The sequence below is a fragment of the Prionailurus bengalensis genome, chromosome F2 (genome assembly GCF_016509475.1).
Source record: "Prionailurus bengalensis isolate Pbe53 chromosome F2, Fcat_Pben_1.1_paternal_pri, whole genome shotgun sequence".
NCBI classification, from domain to species: Eukaryota; Metazoa; Chordata; class Mammalia; order Carnivora; family Felidae; genus Prionailurus; species Prionailurus bengalensis.
The window spans coordinates 4241208-4263302 of record NC_057353.1 but is presented as its reverse complement, the minus strand read 5'-3'; the positions used below and the strand labels follow the sequence as shown (position 1 = coordinate 4263302).

Genomic DNA, 22095 nt, shown 5'->3' with positions numbered 1-22095 from the left:
CATACCTGTGTAATGATCACCGGGTAAAGACCGAGAACGTTTCCTCACCTCAGAAATTTACCTCTTCTTGCGCTTTGCACTTAAGCTTCCCACCCAGGCCCTCCCCGGCCGCCCCAGATCAGGTCTCTATCACTGGTAGTTTCTGGGACTTCATGTAAAATGGAATCGCACCATCTATACTCTTTTAGGCTTGGCCTGTTTTGCTCACCGTGCTTTTGAAAATTCATCCAGGTGTCAGCTGTGCCCATAGATGATATATTTTGTTGTGAACGTGAGTAGTAGTATTTGTATGGATGTACCCATATTTGTTTATTCATTCACCTGAGGTGGCCATTAGGATGTTTCCAGTGTTTATTCTGAGTGATGCTGCCAGTGAAGACTCATAGGCAAGTCTTTGCGTGGACTTGCGTGTCCGTCTCTCCTGAACGGAAGTCTAACAGTGTACTTTCTGGATCACTTGGGAGCTCTGCTTGTCTCTTCTTCAGGTTGATATTTTCCACTGATTTTTCTTTCAAGTTCACGGGCTCTTCTGCCGTCCTCAACCCCCTTTTACAAACGTCACGTGAAATTTTCATTTCAGTTACACGGGTCGCCGAATTTACGTGTCTTTACGGTTGCCACTTCTCTGGTGACGTTTACCGAAATCATACCTCATTAAGAACGTATCTTATTTAATTTTGGAGTACGTCGGTGAGAACTCCTTTAATGTCCTCTCCTGATCAGTTCAACATCACAGCTGTACTTTTGGAGTTGAGTAGCATTGACTACTTCTTTTCTAATGTGCGGACCACATTTTTTGTATTCTGTCTTGTAACTCTTCAATGCATATCAACTACTGGGATGCCACCTTGGACTTGTATAGGTTTTTGCTTTATGGTTTTTCTCCCTGGAAATATGGAAAGCCCAGGGTGTTATCCACTGGGCCTCACTGACTTGAGCGGACCAGTCTCCAAGCTCCGTCTCCCATGCAGATGCTAGGCTTTAGGCTTTCTTGGAGTGTGTTTTATCCTTGTGAGGACAGAGCCGATCCGAAGACTTGGTGTTCTGTGCCTTGCCTGTCTGTCTGAGGTTACTAAGGTGTTCCAGGGGTCTTCTGTTCTGATTCAACCCCCTGTGGTCGTTGCTGTCTCTAGGACTCAGGTATTTCTCCCCCGACTCAAGGGCTGGCCCAGCCCCTCCCAAGCTCTGGCCCCCTCCCCTCTGTGTTTCAGCAGCTTCAGCTGCTCTGAATTCTGGTCAGGATCCCTCAGCACAGCACCGCCTTGAATTCTAGCAACGTGCACGGCCTAGGGTAAGTTTTCCCCAGGCACAAAGCTGGGCCTTTGTGAGAGGTTTCCCTTTCCTCAAGTCTCTTAGGTTTATGCTGCCTATTGTCCAATATCTGAAAACTATGCACTCATATTTTGAGCTCTTTTATGGTTGTTTGTAATGGAAAGACTAGTCTCTTTCTGTGGTAGGGTCCCCTCCATAAGGAAAACGAAAACAGAAACAAAAAACCTCAAGGCCACCTGGCTATACACATACAAGACATGCAGACACTTAATCAGACTGCATGTTTGTGTGTTACCATATATGGGAGACACAGAAGTAGAAAAAAATATATATATATATAAAAAACTACAGGGGCGCCTGGGTGGCGCAGTCGGTTAGGCGTCCGACTTCAGCCGGGTCACGATCTCGCGGTCCGGGAGTTCGAGCCCCGCGTCGGGCTCTGGGCTGACGGCTCGGAGCCTGGAGCCTGTTTCCGATTCTGTGTCTCCCTCTCTCTCTGCCCCTCCCCCGTTCATGCTCTGTCTCTCTCTGTCCCAAAAATAAATAAACGTTAAAAAAAAAAACAGAAAAAAACTACAGCGGTGTAGTTCGGGGCTCAGTTCTTCAGTACAAACCCAACTGAGCCGTGCCGGCACGAATAAAGTTGCTTCCTGGAAAGACAAGCCTAGTGTCACAGCTCTCCGTGTGTGAGAATCCCACCACGTTTCCACTTACGACCCCACAGCCAGAAACAGAATCTTACATTCATTGTCACGCAGGTAGTTGTTTCCCCTACGATCCAGCCTTAGTGCAATTGTTTGCACAAAAGTTGTTACCTTCCTTAATTAAATCTGTATTTTAGGTTTCTCTCTACCTCCGCCTGACTTTTAACCGCCATTCTCTCTGTGTTTTCCTCCGCTGCATTCCTGTTTTCTTACAGCATCAGAATTATGGCAGAGCACAAATTAGAGCATGTCACCTCTGCTTAAAAACATCATGGGATTTCCTCTTTCCGATTAGGTTAAGAAACATACTGTACTTGGAGACAAGTCCCTTCAGACTCTGACACGAACCTACATTTCCAGCTCTGTTTCTGGTTTTCCAAGCCAAACCCTGGGCGTTACCTGTTTCGTCCTTCACTTTTGCCTTTTCCCGGAGAACGCCATGATCTTTCTGGCATTTGTGTCTTTGCATAAGCTGTTCCTTCTGCCCGGAAAGCTTTCCTCTCCTTCACCTCCTCCGTTAAGACCACCTCAGTCTTTCAGATTCAAATCAAAGTTTTTGAATATTGTTACCCCTGCAGAGCAGACTTTTCCTCCGCGGTCTGTAGGCACTTTGTTCTTACTTACAGCAAAATACTTCTTACTGCAACTGCTTATGTGCTCAACCTTTTCATTGAACGCTGAGCGTCCTGCAGGGAAAATACCGTATCTCCTTAAACTTTCTATCCTTCACATCTGGCAGCCTTCCTATCTAACAATGCCTGGTTCTTCGCAAATATTTGTTAAATAGAGTACATATTTTTTTGTTGTTTTATTTTCTTTTTGGTTTCGAAGGATTTTAATTCTTCTTGCTTTAGATCACGGATTTGGGCTATGTAAATCTTTACAAATAAATTTAAATTGAAGTAAATTGTAATATGTTACATAAATAATTTTTACTATATCTTAACTTAAACAACTACAAAAAAAACCCCTGTAAAAATTGCAGTGTAATTTGTGATGATAACATGAATAGAATATGAGCATTGGGAATTATTTGCAACTCATTTACCAGTTAAGGAATTAAGTCTGAATTTTAAATAGGCAAGTTTATTTTCTCTTATTTTATCATGACTTCTGGCCATTAACAGTACCCAGTAGAGAATCACTTTAAGGACAGTAGTAGTCTAACATGTTTGATCAACTTTTTATTTTTTAGCCCAAAGCCTAAATAAAATACTTTGGTTGAGTATCAGACCTGATGGATGTATGTTCATACATGACCTGTCTGTGAAGATCGCCTTAGAATAGTTAGGGCAAAAACATTCATTAAAATACTAAAAAATAAAATGTAACTAAGAATTTCCTTCCCAGCTGTCCCAGTGGAAAAGTTACTTTTCAGAAGCTAAAAATATAATCAAGTCCCTGTTTTTCTCGTGTGAGCTAAAAATAGAAAATTGCTTTGCTACAAGCTCTTGAGAAGAAAAGCAAGGCTAATTTCGACTGACATATGCCTTGTTTACTTACTGTTTACTTCCCGATAAATGTTCACATGCATCCCGGCCTCTCAGGACTCAGTTACCACTGAGTTGTGTGGAAATACAGGTAGCTTGTGCTCTGCTAAGGAAGCTCTTTGGGAACAGTGGGGGTCTTCCCAGGTCCCCGTGTCACACCGTCCCAGAACACGCCTGCAGTGTGCGGCCAGGGGGGGCGTCTCAGCGCACAGCATCTGACTTGACGTGTGCAAAGGGAAAGAAAGCTGCAGCTTAGCTATTTCGATCACAAATCAAACATGAATGAATGCGATATTCGGATTGCCCATCAAGTCTATCCTTTTTTTCTCGGAACCGTGGGTGGTCTGTTGAAGCCGATGTCCCTGACTGCGGGCCTGTTTGTTGCCAATCTATAGAACGCGGTTATTTCTCAGGCAAGTGGAGCTAAGATCCATTAGTGTCAGTACCTGTAGCAAGAGAGGCACATGCTACCCTAATGTGTTGTAATCTTATATAATCTTCCCTTAGAAAAGAAAGAAAGGAATTGTATTGTGACAGTCCCATTATCCAGTGACATTATGCTAGTGATTTAGAGGGGGGCAGGCTAACTGCCCTGAAAGTCAATTGAAGTAAGTATGGGTCTCGTTAGGCAACGGTAGATCTTTTTTTTTAAGTTTTCCAAAGCTATTTTTTTTCTCTGCTAAAAAAGAAAAAAGAAAGTGATAACATAGCCACGTGTTGCCTGTTTTCCGATACATCTTGTTCCGTTGTGGTGTTTGCTACTTTTCATGTCTGTTGAGTTATTCTATGACATCGTTTTCTCCCCTTGGAAACCCAATTGTGTCCTGTCTGTTAATCCTTCAATGTCCTCTCTTCTGTAATTTCACCTTTTATTTAAAAAAAAATGTAAAACATTTATTTTTGAGAGAGAGAGAGCACAAGTGGGGGAGAGGCAGAGAGAGGGAGGCATAGGATCCGAAGCAGGCTGCGCCCTGTGAGTGCCTAGCCCGATGGGGGGGCTTGAACTCAGGAACCGTGAGATCATGACCTGAACCAAAATCAAGAGTCGGCCGCTTAACCGACTGAGCCACCCAGGCACCCCTTCACCTTTTATTTTTTAATTAAACGTAAGGTTTCTTTAAAATTTTTTCTGGTTCCTTCTTGTGTCCCATAATTTAATTAACCCCCTTGTTTCTAATTTCTTTAATTTAATAAATCCTTTTTTTTTTTCTAAATTCTGTTATCAATGTCTTAGCTTTTCTGTTTGCATGAAGAGCATTGGTCCCCTCAGTATTAGATCAATTCCACAAACATTTGTTAGGTTACTCTTATTTATAAACCAGGATTGGGAAAGGGGAGGCAGCACAGAGGAATTAAATGGCATTGCCACATTTGACAATCTCTCAAGTGCGATTTTGAAGAATCTGTCAGGTGCCGTTTCAGTCATCGTGAGGGCTCTTTTGTGCTTTGCCCAGCATCTGGAACTGCATTTACAAAGTCAGGGGACCCAGAATTGCAGGGCTTAGCATGTATCCATACGCACATTTTATAAGCACATGTAGCCACGTGGACACGTCACAGGCTCTTTCTAGGGCCCGGGGAGGGACCCCAGTGGTTCCAGCTCTGAAGAGTTATTTTCATTTGCCTCGTGGTAAGTCTGGCTCTGGGGCATTACTCAGTAACTAGACCTACCCACCACAGATTCTTTTCCTTGTCCAAGCACATATCTCTTAGGGTTGCTGAGTCTATGGCATCTTTGCAACGGGTGAGGCAGAGCATTGTGCCCGTTTGGGTCCGTCCCAATTTGTACCTGGGGCTCTTCCAAGGAGAACAGATAAGTGGTAATGAGAGAAAGGCCCAATCCCTTGGGGAGCCCCTGGGCAGGCCAAAGACTCCCAGGCATATGTGACCCTAGGACTAGGGCCTGTACCCCTGGACGCATGAGACTGAAATGGCACTATAAATGCTAAAACTTCAGAGTAAATGTGAATACTCCTCAATCCACACTCCAACACAAGGTTTGGGAACCTATAGTTCACAGGCTGGCCACCTGTTCTTATAAATAGTTTTATTGTGGGGCGCCTGGGTGGCGCAGTCGGTTAAGCGTCCGACTTCAGCCAGGTCACAATCTCGCGGTCCGTGAGTCCGAGCCCCGCGTCGGGCTCTGGGCTGATGGCTCGGAGCCTGGAGCCTGTTTCCGATTCTGTGTCTCCCTCTCTCTCTGACCCTCCCCCGTTCATGCTCTGTCTCTCTCTGTCCCAAAAATAAATAAACGTTGAAAAAAGTTTTTTTAAATAGTTTTATTGTTACACAGCCATACCCATTCATTTGCACATTAAGTGTGATCAGTTTTCCATTATAGTGGCAGGGTTGAGTAGTTGCAATAAAGATTGTGTGGCCCGAAAAACCAAAAATATCTATTACCCGCTATTTAAGAACGAGGTTGCTGATGCCTGCTCTAGTAAAATACAAACACAATAGAAGAGTGATATTCTTTAATGAATTCTTCTAATTTATCTCAAGATTTGGGAATGAAACTGTTTATTTTCTCATATCAAAATAAGACACTCACATATCAAATTATCTCAAAATGGAAGTTAGGTCTTTCTTGTTAATCTTAAATTTTATGGATTTTATAAGGCAACCATTTAACACATGAGGTGATGTTTTTGTTTAAATGGTTTATGTTCCAAAATGAACAGAATAGTTCAGGTGGAACTTTCCTATATATGCCATGAAGACTTACCCACTTTCTAGGTCATTATTTTGTGAACTAGTGTTAACTTGGCCAAGCACAAACAGTTGACAAGTGGAGAATTTATCTGATACTGAAGTCTAGGCTTTATCCACAGCCCAACTAGAGTAATATATAGCTCTGCATTGTTTCCTCTGCTGTAACAAATTATCACAAACGTGGTGACTTAAAATGACATAAATTAATTATCTTAGAGTTCTAGAGATGAGAAGTCTGGAATATGTCTCATTGGGAAGAAATCATGGTGTCCCTTTCTGGGGGCTCCAGGAGAATCTATTTCCTTGCCTTCCTAGCTTCTAGAGACTGCCTGCCTGCATAGCTTGGCTTGTCTACTGTCTTCAGAGCCTGCAATGGCGGTTGAGTTTCTCACATGACATCATTCTGACACTATTCTGTGGTCAACTCTCCCTGACCCATGCTTCGGGCTCTTATCTACTTTGCAGGACCCGTGTAATCACACAGGTAATCCACAGTCATCTGCCATCTCAACATTCTTAATTTACTCACATTTACGTTTCTTTTGCTGTGATAGTTAACATACTCCCAGTTTCCAGGGATCAGGACGTGCTCATCTTTGTAGGGGGAAGCGGAGGTGAGAGGTACATAGTCATTACTCAAAACTTACCATTGCCAGTATTTTCTTTACTTTTTAAAAAATTGCCGGTGGTGGTGTTTCGCACTGGCTTTAGAACAGAAGGAGAATGCGAGAAACATTTTAATCCAGCACATACAAATAAAGACTCTGATATCAGACCACAGGAGTTCTGGGCACTCTCGGACTCCTTCTCACTGTGTCGCTCTTCGTAACCTTTCCTGGTCTCCTATTTCTAGTTTCTAAAATGAGGAATGCCATGTTTAAATGAAGCTGCTTCGGGTTCCAGTTGCCAGTAGTGTTGATTCAGGAGAATTAGAGAAAAATATTCTGCAAGTAAAGCTGGAAAGAATGTGTCTCCGTGGGAGTGAGTCTTTCCTTTTCTGTTCATGGTAGCATGACATACACATGAAAGGTACACTTCAGATTGGCAGCGAAACGGATTGACTTTATATTATGCAAAAATCTTAACAGGTCGTGTGTAACTCGAAAGTTTTTTTCTCACAACATACATACCAAAATGGAGCCGGGATGATCTCATTTGTGTAATCTGTAGTCTTGGTGTTAAAATTATTGAGGAGCTTTGGTATTCGTGTCCATGACTATCAAGCAATTTCTCCGAACTTCACAATGCAAAACACACTGTTGTCACTGTTGAAAATCTGTGCTTTGTGCCATTTAATTAGGGCAGCTGGTTGCCTCACTGAACAGATAAAAAGCCCAGGAGACCTTGAATGTACATCTTCACTTGTTGGCTGCAATTGCAGAAAGCAGTTGATGTGGTTTTCTGCTTTAGTGGATGAGAAAAGCAATAATAACTTTTATCATGCAGAATTCGTAGAATACACGGAAAGTATTTTTAAGTGCTTGATAAGTTAAAGGAAAGAAGTGCGTGAATTAACATTCGTACTTACCTGAGAGTATTAGAGAAGCTGTAGGACCCAGGTGATGTATCTCGTGATGTATCACCTGGTCCTTTTCTAGGCTCAATAGTGACTTTGAGAACTGGGGCTAATTTCATGGCCTGCGTAGGTTTCCAGTTCCTTACGCGTGTTATTCATCAGCTAGGACATCGGAAACTCCTAGAACGTGCTAAAATAGGCACGTTCAAAGGAGCCTTTGAAAATATTTGAGTGTGAGGTAGACATAAGCTGATTGGAATCAGTTTAGAATGTTTTTAAATATTGAATCAAGTCAATAATTGCTTTCCTTCTATATAACACCAGATGTTCTTTGCAAATTTGGGATGGCTTGGTCAAAATCCCCATTACTGCATTAACTCTGAATGGTACTTTGTAACCTTTTTTAGCGAAGGTAGAATTTTTTAAGTGTGACATCTATAGTCAATGAATTCGCCAGTTTATTTTCTATCTTGAAGTACCTGAAGTAACATTTGAAAGTGCAATTAAAATATGTAAACATATTGTGCTGTATATAATATTAAATTTTTTCTTTGTTGTTCTTACCTATTCCATTATTGGAAATAACAGAAAAGCAACTTTAAAAAGAATATGACATGTTCTGTAAAGAATTTGACTAATAGCCTCCTTTCAGTGACAGTTTGACTTTAAGAGAATTTCTTGGGAAATAACCAATTCAGTAAAGTAAGCCTCTTTTTGTTGTTGTTGAACTTTTTCTTAGACCTATTGAATAAAAAGTAAAAATACAAAGAAGGGTTTTAAACATTAAAAAGCTCAAAATAAAGGGCAATTTTACATGCCATAAAGGACAAAGAAACTAAAAGCTGGGGAGAAATCAGTGGTGAATGCCGTCTTGGCCCAGGAGTTATGATACATGAATAGTGGTTCTAGAAATCAGAGGTGGGGGTTTTACTGCCCACCTAGGGCCAGGAGAAGCCTCCCACCTATTGTAGGCAGAGGGCTGAAACAGAGATGCCTGCACAAAGGTGGCTTCATCTATTCAAAGGATGAAGGGAATGAGAAAAGCACTTTCCATCAGGAAAGAGGAAACAGCAAGACAGTTTCTTGACTAACTGTCAGGGGTTGATGCTGGAATGGAACACGAGGCTTTGTGGAATATTTCTGAAAGCCCGTGTTACACAGGAGAGAAATGTGAATTTACTCAGATGCCGTGATGCTGGAAAGAGCAGCAGCGTGGAGACCACCCCCGGGACGTGTGAGACCATGAAGATCTTGGCAAAAGCTCGGGTGAAATCACCGTGTAGGTTTTCCACAAGCTGACATGTACGGACAATCAGAGGAAAGACAAAACAGACTCCCAGGATGTTGTCTCCGTCACATATGCACACCAGTTAAAAACTGATGGGGTAAGTAAATAGCCAGAAGATAGCCAGAGATGAGAACAAATGAAAAGCAGTAAAACAAAACAAAACAAAACAAAACAAAACAAAGAATCAGGATGCGAAATCAAGGGAGATGAGGTCAGTATGAAAGATACTGTAAAGGTAATTAAGTAAGTAAAAGAATGTGTAGATACCATATTAAAAGATACTGTGAAAGTAATTAAATAAGTAAAGGAATGAATAGATACCACATTAAAACAAAAGGAAAATGTAAGAAATACAGATATTTGAAAAATAAATAGAATTTTCAAACATGGTATACAACTACTTAGAATAAAGAATTAATGAACTGGAAGAGAAACTCAAAGGGATCATTCAGCATGTAATACTAACTGATAAAAAGAATAAATCATAAGAAAGATTCAAAAACACGGGGTGCCTGGGTGGCTCATCGGTTGAGTGTCCGACCTCTTGGTTTCAGTGCAGGTCATGGGACTGAGCCCCAATTGGGCTCCACACTCAGCATGGAGCTTGCTTGGGATATTCTCTCTCTCTCTCTCTCTCTCTCTCTGCCCCTCCCTTGCTCATTATCTCTCTCTCTCTCTCAAAAAAAAATAACAGACATGGAGAAAGATTGCAAATGCCAAATATTTATAGACATTTCAAAAGATAGAGAAAGGAATGCAGGCAAGACACAATGGAAGAGTTAATGGGAGAAGAGTTACAGAATTGAAAGACTTCAGTCCTCAGATTGAATGAGCAATGTACCCATCTACTGCCTACCTAACTTAGAGTATAAAACAAACCTGTGTCTTTGAAGCCTGCATGGTTAAGATGGGCTAGGTTATGGTCATCAACAACCACAAATCTCACAGGCTGAACTTGGCAGACATTTATTAATGGCTGACTCATGTTAAGTGTCTAACTGAAGTTGGAAAGAATAAATATAAAAGCAAAAATTAATAAAGTGGAAATGTAAAAACTGAGAGTAATTAATATATCCAATTGCTAGACACAATAAAAACACAAAATAAGCAGACTTTTTAAAAAATTGCTATTTTTATTTTTATGAAAATAATTTTGAAAGTCTTATTACATAAATAATTTCTTAATTGATCTTAGGATAATGAAAAATACAATGCCAAATTAGAGCCTTTAGAAATTTGAAATCGTCAGAGAAAAGCAACCAAATAGTCTCTGGGCTCTAAGTAAGGCAAACTCAAATTGTAAGGAGCACATTATATTGTGGAATATATAAAGAGATGAAACTCTACTCAGTTTATTGGATGAAACCAGCAGACCTCTAGTAATCAGCCTTAAGACAACATCAATAAAATCATATCCTAGTATCTCTTTTTTGGTAAGGAATGAAAAATGTTTAAAGTGCTTCTCCATCAAATCACGAATAGTAATAGAATAATCTAACATAATTAAAGGAGAGATGATTTCAGGAATGTAAGAATGAGTCAGTATCAATATAATGATCACAATAGAATGTCCAATTATAAAACCCATACAATCATCTGAGAATGTGACGAAGTGACATTTGGTAAAATTGAATACACATTCAAGATGGAAGTCCTAACAGCCACAACACCTACAATAACAACAACGGCAGCATAGTTCTTAGTATTCAGGGAATAGAAACATCTTTGACCATTATATTCACCAGTGCGTTCAATTATTAATTAAGCTAATTAATAAGTATTTTTGAACTGTCTGGTCTGTCCTTGCTATTTGCTTAATAACAGGCACACAGTCAATATTCTAGTGAAAAAGGCAAATAACTAGCCGTTGTGTGACCAGTCCCCTTCTGTTACCTCTGTGACAAACACTGCTGAACTCTCACGGACTCTTTCATGCTGAACCCGGATATGACCTCAGAATTCTTCCGGACGCGGTTGTCATGGCAACCAGCAGTTGCTCCCATTTGATTGGACTTTGCACACCAGAGGTGACCTCCTCACGACCCCTCACTACAACTAGTCCCATCTGGAAACCCGGGAAGGCTCTATTACCAGTAGTTTATGTGGCCTTTGAATTTCAATGCAATGCGCCATGTTGGGAAAAGCGAGTGATAGGAGATGCGAAATGGGGACTGCTTATTCTCGTAATTTGCGAATTTTCACCATTTTAGAATGTTGTCTCGAAGGGAGAATTGTAAGGGGAGGTGAAGATGATGGGATGTTAGCAGTGTCATAGTTTGTGGTGGGTTTTATTTGCTCTGTGAAGAAGGGTCACAGTCATCTGTGAAGGTGCAAGGGTAGAGCAATGGGAAGTTGGATTTGGGTGGAGAACGTCTAAAATAGTAATGGATCAGAGTGGAGGAGGTTCAGACGGAGTACCAAACCAAAATTGTTTTGCAGCTTTGGAGATACAATTGAAATTTATACATCAAATGTTTACAGTTAAGATCAAGTAGGGTAATAAAAATAAAATGTTTGTCACTTAACTGAATCTAATCTAATCTATCTGTCTTGCTACAACTACAATGACATATGGAGCAAGACTTTGGAGACTTAGAAGAAATCTCCATTTTTTGTGGATACACTTTTATATACTATTTTATATACTATAGTTTGTGCTTTAAACACCTGTTTCGGCCGTCTGGTGGGCCTGTGCATTTTAGACCAGACTCTGTCAATTAGTTCTATTCTTAATTCCAGACTAGTGTTTAGAAAACTCCAGAAGTTATTAAGAGTTTGTGGATTATAAAAAGGGTTGGGGCACCTGGGTGGCTCAGTCAGTTGAGTTTCTGACTTCGGCTCAGGTCATGATCTCACGGTTCGTGGGTTCGAGCCCCACATCAGGGTCTGAGAACTCAGAGCCTGGAGCCTGCTTCAGATTCTGTGTCTCCCTCTCTGTCCGCCCCTCTCATGCTCTGTCTGTCTCAAAAATAAATAAACACTTAAAAAAATTTTTTTAACAAAGGGTTAATTGTGTATATGTCATAATCAGAATTAAACCAGTAGCTTATTACTGTGTTTCCTTAAGTGTGGGATGCTTACCACAGGATGTATATTAGATAATTTTATGTGGTTTGTAGACATGACATTCAGTAATATTTTCTCATGCGGTGAAAAGTGTATTTCCTTTCCTCTTCAACTTATTTTTCTGTGTCCCTGGTTATGATATGATGAAAAGTCTCTTTAGGGCTTTTCATGTCTTTAACATCCAATACTTTCTTGTTAAGGAATCTTTTAAATAAAAAGAGAACACTTCTTAGAGCCAGAGATTTCAAAGGGTTGCTACTATGTGAGTAGAATTAATAAAAATGTTTTGTTCAGTATTTGTATTTTATCCCGACTGTGAAAAATATACCAAAAAAGCAAATCTCTCATCTACGGCTACCACTGGGGTAAAATAGAGGAGGGATTTAATTGTTACTAGTTGCCATGCTGTAAATTTGCGGATATTATTTTCCTGCAAGATACTCTTTCGGAATGTTTTTCAAATATGTTACTGTTCCATGTGCATGAGTTTCTGATGGGGACAAACCTGTCCTTTTCACGTGAGGGAGTCCTTCCTAGTCTCCATGACTCCATGACTGCAGTATCTCTGTCTTGCTCTTGGATTCTCTGCTTTGCTTTTATGCTTTTATTCTTCTGTTTCTTTCTATTCTTTATTCTAGTCTTTTGCCCCTTCTCTTTCGCTTTTCTCCTAACTGATCCCAAGATAGAGTATCAATGATTATTTGTATTATTATAAAATATATAATTAGAGTCTTATAAATATATAATATATAGATTATATATAAATATGTATATTTATATATAAATTATAAATATATAGAGTCTTATACTCTGTACTCTGCTTCTGAAAATTTGATGACTATTAGCATTTGTAGTTCTCTATAAAATATTATGTATAGTAGCTTAGATGATTTTCTTCATACAAAGTTGTAGTAGCAAGAAAAGTTCCTCTTCTTGTGAAAGCAAAAAATGGATTGTATTATATATTTGTTCAAAAAAGGTGATGCTTTATTTTCCCCCTTTGCCTAGTTTTCTGTGCTATTTCCATTACAGAGGTAATGTTTCTTAAAGACAGAGCTTCATGGTGCTCCAAAATGCATAAAGTCTCAATTGTAGAGGAATTTTAAAAGAAAAAAAAATACGATGTCATTAAAATCTTTCAGGAAGCAGGTACAGTCCTGAGATTAGCTTCTGTTAAAAAGTTTTTTTGAGGAATTTCACCTCCCCGTTAAGGAACTCACATTTCTTTCTGGTGTTTAGGTGACTTTAAGTCAACCATAAAGTTACATTGGACGATGTCTCTGATGTGACTAGTCACACTGGTGACGTAGTATGTGCTCATTGTTTTAATTTCTTTAATGGTTTTGTCATTTGCTTCTGTCAAATTGAAGCAATCATCCTGAGGCAGAAGGAATTTTTATTTTGTGTGAGAGTACGCAAGGGCATGTTGCTCTTTTGAAGGACACGTTTCATATTTTTCTCTCCAAAAGCTACTAAATGATCACATTTGTTCTAAAAATTCAGAAGAGGGTGGGGAAGCTTTTCCACAAGGACACCTTCTCCCAAGGCACCATTCCTTAGTGTTTGTGGTAAAGCCTTGTATTTGTTTCAGGAAAATTATATCTTGCTACATTATCTGTTTTTCACTTTGAATCAAGAACCATGGAGAGCCCTGAAAAAAACAATTCTATACAGGACCTTCTCCCCTGGTGTCTGTCAGAGCCACCCAACTGAAAGGTCTTATTATTCCTCCTTCTAAAGCAGACTCGAAGTCAGACTGTTGTTAGCAAATTAGATAAAGACGGACGCTGTCATCTTTGGGGCGTGCAATCGTTCATGCCGAGGTTTGCAGATCTTTTCTTTCAGCTCTTTGTGCATCAGAATTGTAATAGAAATACCGCTCTCAGCGTAGCTGGACTTTGTTTATTTACTCTTCTCAGTCTGTGTCTGGCTTGTTTTGCAGTGATGGAAAAGGTTAGAAGCTAAATTCTATTAAACACAGTTAAATGTTACATTAGCAGAGCTTGGAGACCGTGAAGACGGTTTTCACACTTGCTTTGGGCATTGCACACTAATGTGCCACTTAGGCCAATGTTATGATCCCAAGCACCTGGAACGTTCCAGTTTGCTCCCGCACTGCACACCAAGGAGGGTGGTGTCACTGCTGTTGTCAGTGTAGGAGCAGCACTGATCAGGTGCCGTCCCAGATTGTGTGACTTTTTACAGTCATAACCATGCCGCCTTTGTGTTGGGTTACTCCTTTCAAGTATGGAACAAACGTTGTTGAGTGTTTGAGTATTAGCTTTGGGGAGGAAATTGAAGAAGTGAATTGAGGGGCACCTGGGTGGCTCAGTCAGTTGACCGACTGACTTCAGGTCATGATCTCACATCCATGGGTTTGAGCCCCACGTCGGGCTCTGTGCGGACAGCTCGGACCCTGGAGCCTGCTTCGGATTCTGTGTCTCCCTCTTGCTCTGCCCCTCGCCTGCTCTCTCTCTCTCTCTCGCTCTCTCACTCTCTGTTTCTCAAAAAATAAAACATTAAAACATTAAAAAAAAAGAAGTGAATTGATATACCAAAGAAATTAAACATAGAAGCTGATTTATAGTCTTACTAGGGACTAATTATAACCAAGGATGAAGAAATACGAGGCCTAGAATTTTAAAAATTAAAAAACTAAAGCTGACATTCTCCTGAGTAATGTGGATGAATGGGTAACAAATGTTTGGAGAACTTACTGATTTCAGACCTCCCTCTAATGTGGTTGGAGCTCAGTATTGTTATTGTTTCAGACATACTCCAGAAATGATTAATAACTTACTCAATATGGTTGGTACCTATACTAAGTGTCTTTAAAAGGCTCGTAGTATTTCCTGGAGCTATGCAGTGAGCCACAATAAAAGCAGTAAGTTACAATAGGGATAGGAGTGGATTGGTTAAAAGGTGAAAAACAGGGGCGCCTGGGTGGCTCAGTCCATTAAGCGTCCGACTTCAGCTCAGGTCACGATCTCGTGGTCCGTAAGTTCGAGCCCCGCGTCGGGCTCTGGGTTGATGGCTCAGAGCCTGGAGCCTGTTTCCGATTCTGTGTCTCCCTCTCTCTCTGCCCCTCCTCCGTTCATGCTCTGTCTCTCTCTGTCTCAAAAATAAATAAACGTTAAAAAATTTTTTTTAAAAAAAGGTGAAAAACAAATCCATATCAAAGGACTGACATTAACAAAGCCATGGTTACACTCTATGAGAAAGTTCAGTGTTCTAATTTCTAAAACCTCAAACTACCATTTCTTTTATGAGCTCTTAACAATTCATAACAATTTTATGAGCTCTTAACAGACTTTTTTTTTTTTTTGAGAGAGGAAGAGAGTGCAGGAGAGCAGGGGAGGGGAAGGGGGAGAGAGAGAGAGAGAGAGGGAGAGAGAGACTCTTAAGCAGGCTCCGTGCCCCACTCAGGTTCTGCCATCTCTTGATTGTTAGATCATGACCTGAGCGGAAAGCAAGAGTGGGAGGCGTAACCGCCTGAGCCACCCAGGAGCCCCAGAAACATTTCATTGGAACACACGAATAAGACAAGTATGCCAGCTACCATGGTTAATATTCGAAGTTGTATGGAAACCATAGTGAAGACAATAAAATAAGAAAGAGGTAACTACTGGAAAGGATAAAATAAAACTGTCATAATTGTTTTTTGCAAGTTCTCTACATATAAGGAATATAGGAAAAGTCAAATTGCGATACCAAATGAGGAGAAAAGACTAACAAAAGTTGTGCAATACGTTAGGAAAGAAAATCAGATAGTTTCTAGAGAACACGTAAGAAATAGAGTCATGTATCTCATTCAGGAGAAGCAATAGTCAATAATTCAAATGTGTCAGTATTCTCCTAAAACGATGTATTTATTGTAATTCCAGTTAAGATCTTAATAGTTTTTTGTTGTGGCATCCACAAGCTGATTTTAAAATGAACTTTGTAGAGAAAATGGCCAAGAAGGATCTAACTGAGTGATTTGGTGTTCCAGTTAGCAACACTTATTATACAGCTTTTAGTAATTAACATAGTGTGATATTGATTCACGAATAGACAGAAAGACTGATAGAATAGAAAGCCACACAAAGAAATGTGCTTACACGTGGAACCATGATATTTGAAAGTACTGCTGGGCAAATTAGTGAGAAATGAGAACACTCTCAGTAAGTGGTGCAGTAAAAATTGGCTATCCATGGGTAAAAATGAGTATGGATTCCTGTCTCACATCACATATGAAAATCAATTCCAAATAGATGAAGGGCTTACATCTGAGAGGCAGAAGTTTAAAACTTAAAAAAAAAGTCAGAATATCTTTATGGCATTGGGGAAGAAAATGTTTTTTTAAGTAAAATTAAAAAAAATACCACCTACAAAAAATTGAGAAAATTGACCTTAAATTCAAAAAAAATACTTCCATCAAAGTCTAACATAATGAGAGGGATTAATAAAAGAGGTCCCAAATTTGGAGGAATACATTTGAACATAGATAACCATGCATTAGCATCCAGAATATATACAGAACTCCTAAAGTGAGAAAGAAGAACACCACCCAATAGGAAGATGGGAAAAAGGCATAGTGTAAATAGGAATTTTATGTAAAAAAAAAAAAGCTCAATCAATATGTAGCAGATGCCCAACTAAATAATCAAGATAATGAAAATCCTAGTGAAACACCTATTCACACCCATCAGATGAGCACAAATTCTACAAAGCAGACATATTGTCAGTTAGCCTTAGAAAAACAATGGTCATTTGATTCTTTGATTCAGCATCTCTTAACGTGGCCTCCTACAAAACTACGAGACTACAAAGAAGACACATCCAAAAACACATGACTTATACATTCAGAATTCGTAGGAGACAACAATGGCATCAATTTCAAATTGCTTCAAGTTTGAAAATAATCCCCAGCTTCCAACAGAACTTCCATTGGAGCTCCACCTCCATGCAAGTGTGGGTGTGGAGAGGATGGAGCATTCAAAAATCTCTGTGGACCAACGAAAGGGAATCGGCATGGATGAACTACAGGAAAAAAGAAATCTCTCTAGAAGGACAAAGTCCGACAGTAAGTGCTAAGTCTACATCACCGAATATGGCTCCAAATACAGCTCTGGTGTCTACACCAATCCCAGGGCCGAAAGTAACCAGAGATAACCATTTTTAGGTACCCAAGGAGATAAGGAGAGAGGGGACAGTGCCCCTTCATATCCGACAGGAAGCTAAAGTAGAATGAAGTGAAATGAAGAATGCCTAAGGAATGAAAGAGAAATAAAGCGTGCCAGTGCCTGCTCTCCCCTGTTGCCACCAACACTGCAATCAATGATGTGTCCTGCACGGCAGTGACAGAACCGTATGCTGCCCGACTGGAAATCCACTTCATGAAATGCCTGGGCGAAGAGGGGGCGGGGGACTTCTTTCAAATAAAGCTACGGAGCAAGAAAACAGAAATGCAAATCAAAACATTACAGAGAAAAATTCTCCCGGGGGTGGGGGGAAATGGAAACAGAAGGAATCTATAATGCAACACTTGAATCTGAATTAAACAAGCACTCAAACACTCAGACAAGTACTTGGAGATATAAAAGCCCAGCTATCATCAGAAAGTAAGAAAAAAGATGCAGGAGAAGGAGAAGATCAGGGGGAGGGGGAAGGAGGAGGAGGTAGGAGAAGGAGTAAGAAGGGTCGCAGCAATGACACTGAACTAAACTCAAAAAAAATATTGAAGAAATGCAATGTGCCAAGGGCACTACCTATTAAAGTTGAAGATACGCATGTGGATATGTATCACATACAACTTCTATATGCTTATTATGAGCGTATGAACTGTACATATATTTTAGGCAGTTTGGCTTTATCTATTAAAATTAAAAGTGTGTGCATTTGAAGAGTTAGTGTTGGCATGTTCTAGAGCAGGGATCCACAAACCACAGCCCATTGGCCAAATCTCACCCACCGCCTGCTTTTGTAAAGAAAGGTTTATTGGAACACAACCGCGTCCGTTTTTTTATATGCTATCTTTGGCTGCTCTGGTGAAAAAGGGAAGAGTTGACTAATGGCAAAATGTGGCACACACACTGAAAATATTTGCTATCGTATCCTTTGTCATAAAAAGTTCCTAGTCTAGAGAGACCTCTGTCCGTATGAAGAAACATGGGTGAGAGTGTTCACAGTAAAATGTTGCAAACCACAAATATTCATCACCAGTAGAATGGATGACTAAATCGGAAGAGTATCCAAGGGGCTACTCTAGGGCCGAGAAAAGGAACTAGCTGCAGGGGGGTACAGCAACAGGACGAATCTCCAAATAAACCGTGGTGTGAAAAGAAGTATGAACATTATGTTTCCATTTGTGCCAAGGTTAAAGCATATGAAGCTAAAGTATATGGAGTCCATGGAATCGTACGCATGAAATAAAGTGTTAAGGACAGGTCAAGTTGTTCCCATGTTTAGGAGACAGGGAAAGACGGTCTCAGCAGCTCTCACATGGAGTCTCATGAGTACTGGTCATGTTTTCTTTCTTTAAGTGGATGGTGTGTCCAAAGCTGTTTGGCTTAAATTATCATTAGCATTATGATAGTTTTTAAATTTTAAAAATCACTTCAAATCCCAAATCTAAGGATCATTATCTTTTTATTTTGATTTTTTTAATGTATTTTTTGGGAGACAGAGAGATGGAGTGGGGGGAGGGACAGAGAGAGAGGGAGACACGGAATCAGAAGCAGGCTCCAGGCTCCGAGCTGTCAGCACAGAGCCCGATGCGGGGCTCGAACCCACAAAGCACGGGATCATGACCTGGGCCAAAGTCGGACGCCCAACCGACTGAGCCACCCAGGCGCCCCTAAGGATCATTATCTTTTTAGCAAGAAAGAAATTTATCTAACACATTAAATTATTTCCACAAACTATTTTTTCACTCTGTTTAGCATAACTATCAAATACACTGACATGGAAATTTTTTAATGCTTAGTGTATTTGCTACATGTTTCTAGAAGAATTAGTTGGATATAGATCTGCAAACACACACACACACACACACACACACACACACACACAGAGTTATATTCCATATACTTAACAGGATAATTAGAAAGAAGAACGCAGTACATCTTACATGAATGGTGTTAAATGCTCTTAATTGGGCCACTGCTTTGTTCCGGGCCAACTGGGTGATCCCTGAATTCTTCCGTCATCTCAACGTTGTTGCCTGTGAAATGAGAATAAAAATCATCTCTGCCTTTGTTTTTAGTGTATATAAAATGCAAAAATTGCTTTGCAGTCCTTAGTATAAATAATTCTGTGAGTGTCACTTTGCCAGTCCAGCGTGTGATGTCTGTCTGCTTGGTTTCAGGTTGTACGGCTCTCCAGGCAACATTGACCTCTGGCCCGCCCTCATGGTTGAAGACCTGATCCCTGGTACGAGAGTGGGACCAACACTTATGTGCCTGTTTGTTACCCAGTTTCAGCGGCTAAGAGATGGAGATAGGTGAATTATGTTATACTTCTCGAAGATAACAAAATTGGGGTTTTCTCCCAAATCATGCATTATAAGTATGAGTCTGTACTTCCTGTGGTTTAAAATATATTGAATATGAGAAATAACAAATGGCATCTGGTCACAGAATTTTTCTGACCACTGATAATACCAGATGGCATCCATTTTTATAAGTTCTTGTAAATCTTTGTAAGGAAGGAAGAAATAGACTGACTAGGAAGGGCATAGAAGTCAGTAGTTAAAAGAATGCACCAGAGGCGCCTGGGTGGCTCAGTTGGTTAAGCGTCTGACTTTGGCTCAGATCATGATCTCACGGTCTGTGAGTTCGAGCCCCGCGTCGGGCTCTGTGCTGACAGCTTAGAGCCTGGAGCCTCCTTTGGATTCTGTGTTTCTCTTTCTCTCTGCTCCTTCCCCGCTCATGCTCCGTCTCTCTCTGTCTCTCAAAAAATAAATAAACGTTAAAAAATTCTTTTAAAGAATGCACTGGACTATGACGTGCACAGCATATCACCTGAAACCTGTTGCCTCATATGTACATACAGTCCATCGAACAGTAGGACTGTACCCCGGGTGCATAGGGGTATAGTAGGACTATACCCCGGGTGCATAGATTGTGGCAAGTGTAAATGATGTTGGTGGTGCAGGAGTTCACAGCGAGCTTGAGGCCCCATCCCTTCATCTTCGTGGGAGACGGGTTGACCCAAAACCAGACCTCCTTGCAGAACTGTGTGCTGAGGGCACTTACTAGTGGAAGAATAACTGGGGCTTCTTCCTAAAAATCTCTTGGTTTGGCTAAAGTATCTACTGTGGATCAACTTGAGTTTATGAAATTATGACAGCTGGCAGGAGACGGAAGTTAGTGTAATCTCTTTGTTGCAAGGCTAGCCAGGGATAAAAACGAAGAAAACTGAAAAACTAAGCAGCCCCCGCCGAGTTGTCATGGGACACACTATTAGCTCTCCTTTGTTACTTGAACCAACTGTGTTCCGGGACCCTCGCTGTATCTTCTGGATCGTTAGTACAGTCTTGAGTAAGGGCTAGGATTCTTGTGAACCTGTTCGACAGTTCAACGTTCTGTATTATCACAGCGATTATATATTTATACAAAGGACTTAAACACTGCCTAAAACTTAGTTTTTTTTTTAATTTTTTTTTCAGTGTTTATTTATTTTTGAGACAGAGAGAGACAGAGCATGAACGGGGGAGGGTCAGAGAGAGGGGGAGACACAGAATCCAAAGCAGGCTCCAGGCTCTGAGCTGTCAGCACAGAGCCTGACGCGGGGCTCGAACTCACGGACTGTGAGATCATGACCTGAGCCGAAGTTGGACACTTAACCGACTGAGCCACCCAGGATCCCCTAAAACTTAGTTTTTGATTAAAGTTACACTAAAAACTATTTTTTTAATGTTTAAAAAAAAAGTTTATTTAATTTGAGAAAGATGCAGAATGCTAGTGGGGGAGGGACAGAGAGAGAGGGAGACTTTCAAGCAGGCTCTACACTGTCAGCGCTCATGAAACTGTGAGATCGTGACCTGAGCCAAAATCGAGCTCAACTGACTGACATAGCCACGCATCCCCCAAATTATTCTTTATTTAAAATTTTTCTTCCCAGTCTCTTCTATTTATGAATTATATTATAAAGAAAGTAGTAACAGATGTAATTCCTTTATTGCACATTGGCCAACGTTCAGAGTACAGTATTTCATTTTAATGTTTATAAATTAGTTTTGGCACTCTGGATTTATTGCAGCACATAGCTGTGCTAATATGTTCAATCAATAATAATTTAAGAATATATGTGGTCAAAAACTAAGCAAATTTCGGAAAGCTTTGTGTTTTTTTTTTTTGAATAAACTGTTTTCTCCATGTGTATTAATTTACTAGGACTACCATAACCAAGTCCAAAAGACTGGGTGGTTTAGATAACGAATATATTGTCTTGCAGTTCTGGAGACTGGATCAAGGTGGGCGGTGTTGATCCCTACTGAGGACTCTGTGGCCTTGTAGATGGCCAACTTCTCCCTTTGTCTTGACAAGGTCTTCCTTCTGGACCGGCCTGTGTCCGTATTTCCTTTCCTTGTAAGGACATTAGTCATAATGGATTATAATCGTAATTCCCCCCCATGACACCCTAATGACCTTATTTTTACTTAACCGCCTCTTTAATGGCCCTGTCTGCAAATAAAGTCACATTCTGAAATACTGGGGGCTAGGATTTCAACGAATGTGAATTTCGAGGGGACACAAGTCAGCCCATATACCATGTGAATGGTAACGGCCTTTGGCTTCCTCTCTTCTGTTGGGTGCCTGGTTTGAGAAAAGTTCTTGGAAATATTCCCTGAAGGAATGAACAAGGGCTCACTTTAATAGTGTTTTTAAACTGTATTTGTTTTTTCATTGAAAATCGAGTGTGTTTTTTCTAATTAGCTAATAGATATAATCAACTAGTATGTATTAATGATTAAAAAGCACTATTTCTCTTTTAGGCAAACATGTCAGTCTTAAAATTGTTCAGGTAATTTCTAAGGCTAGCTTATGGAATTTTAGATTAGAA

At 40.3% G+C, this 22095-nt stretch overlaps 1 protein-coding gene across 4 annotated transcripts in view; it reads left to right on the top strand.

Annotated features, from left to right (window-relative positions):
• Nucleotides 1-22095, top strand: part of PXDNL (peroxidasin like) — a 420511-nt gene that overhangs the window by 358863 nt on the left and 39553 nt on the right. For 3 of the 4 annotated variants that reach the window (XM_043601047.1, XM_043601046.1, XM_043601048.1), the window contains one exon: nt 19397-19531. In XM_043601047.1, coding sequence (XP_043456982.1) covers nt 19397-19531 — 135 coding nt within the window. The remainder of the gene's footprint in view (nt 1-19396; nt 19532-22095) is intronic. The other variant, XM_043601049.1, reaches the window with a different exon arrangement.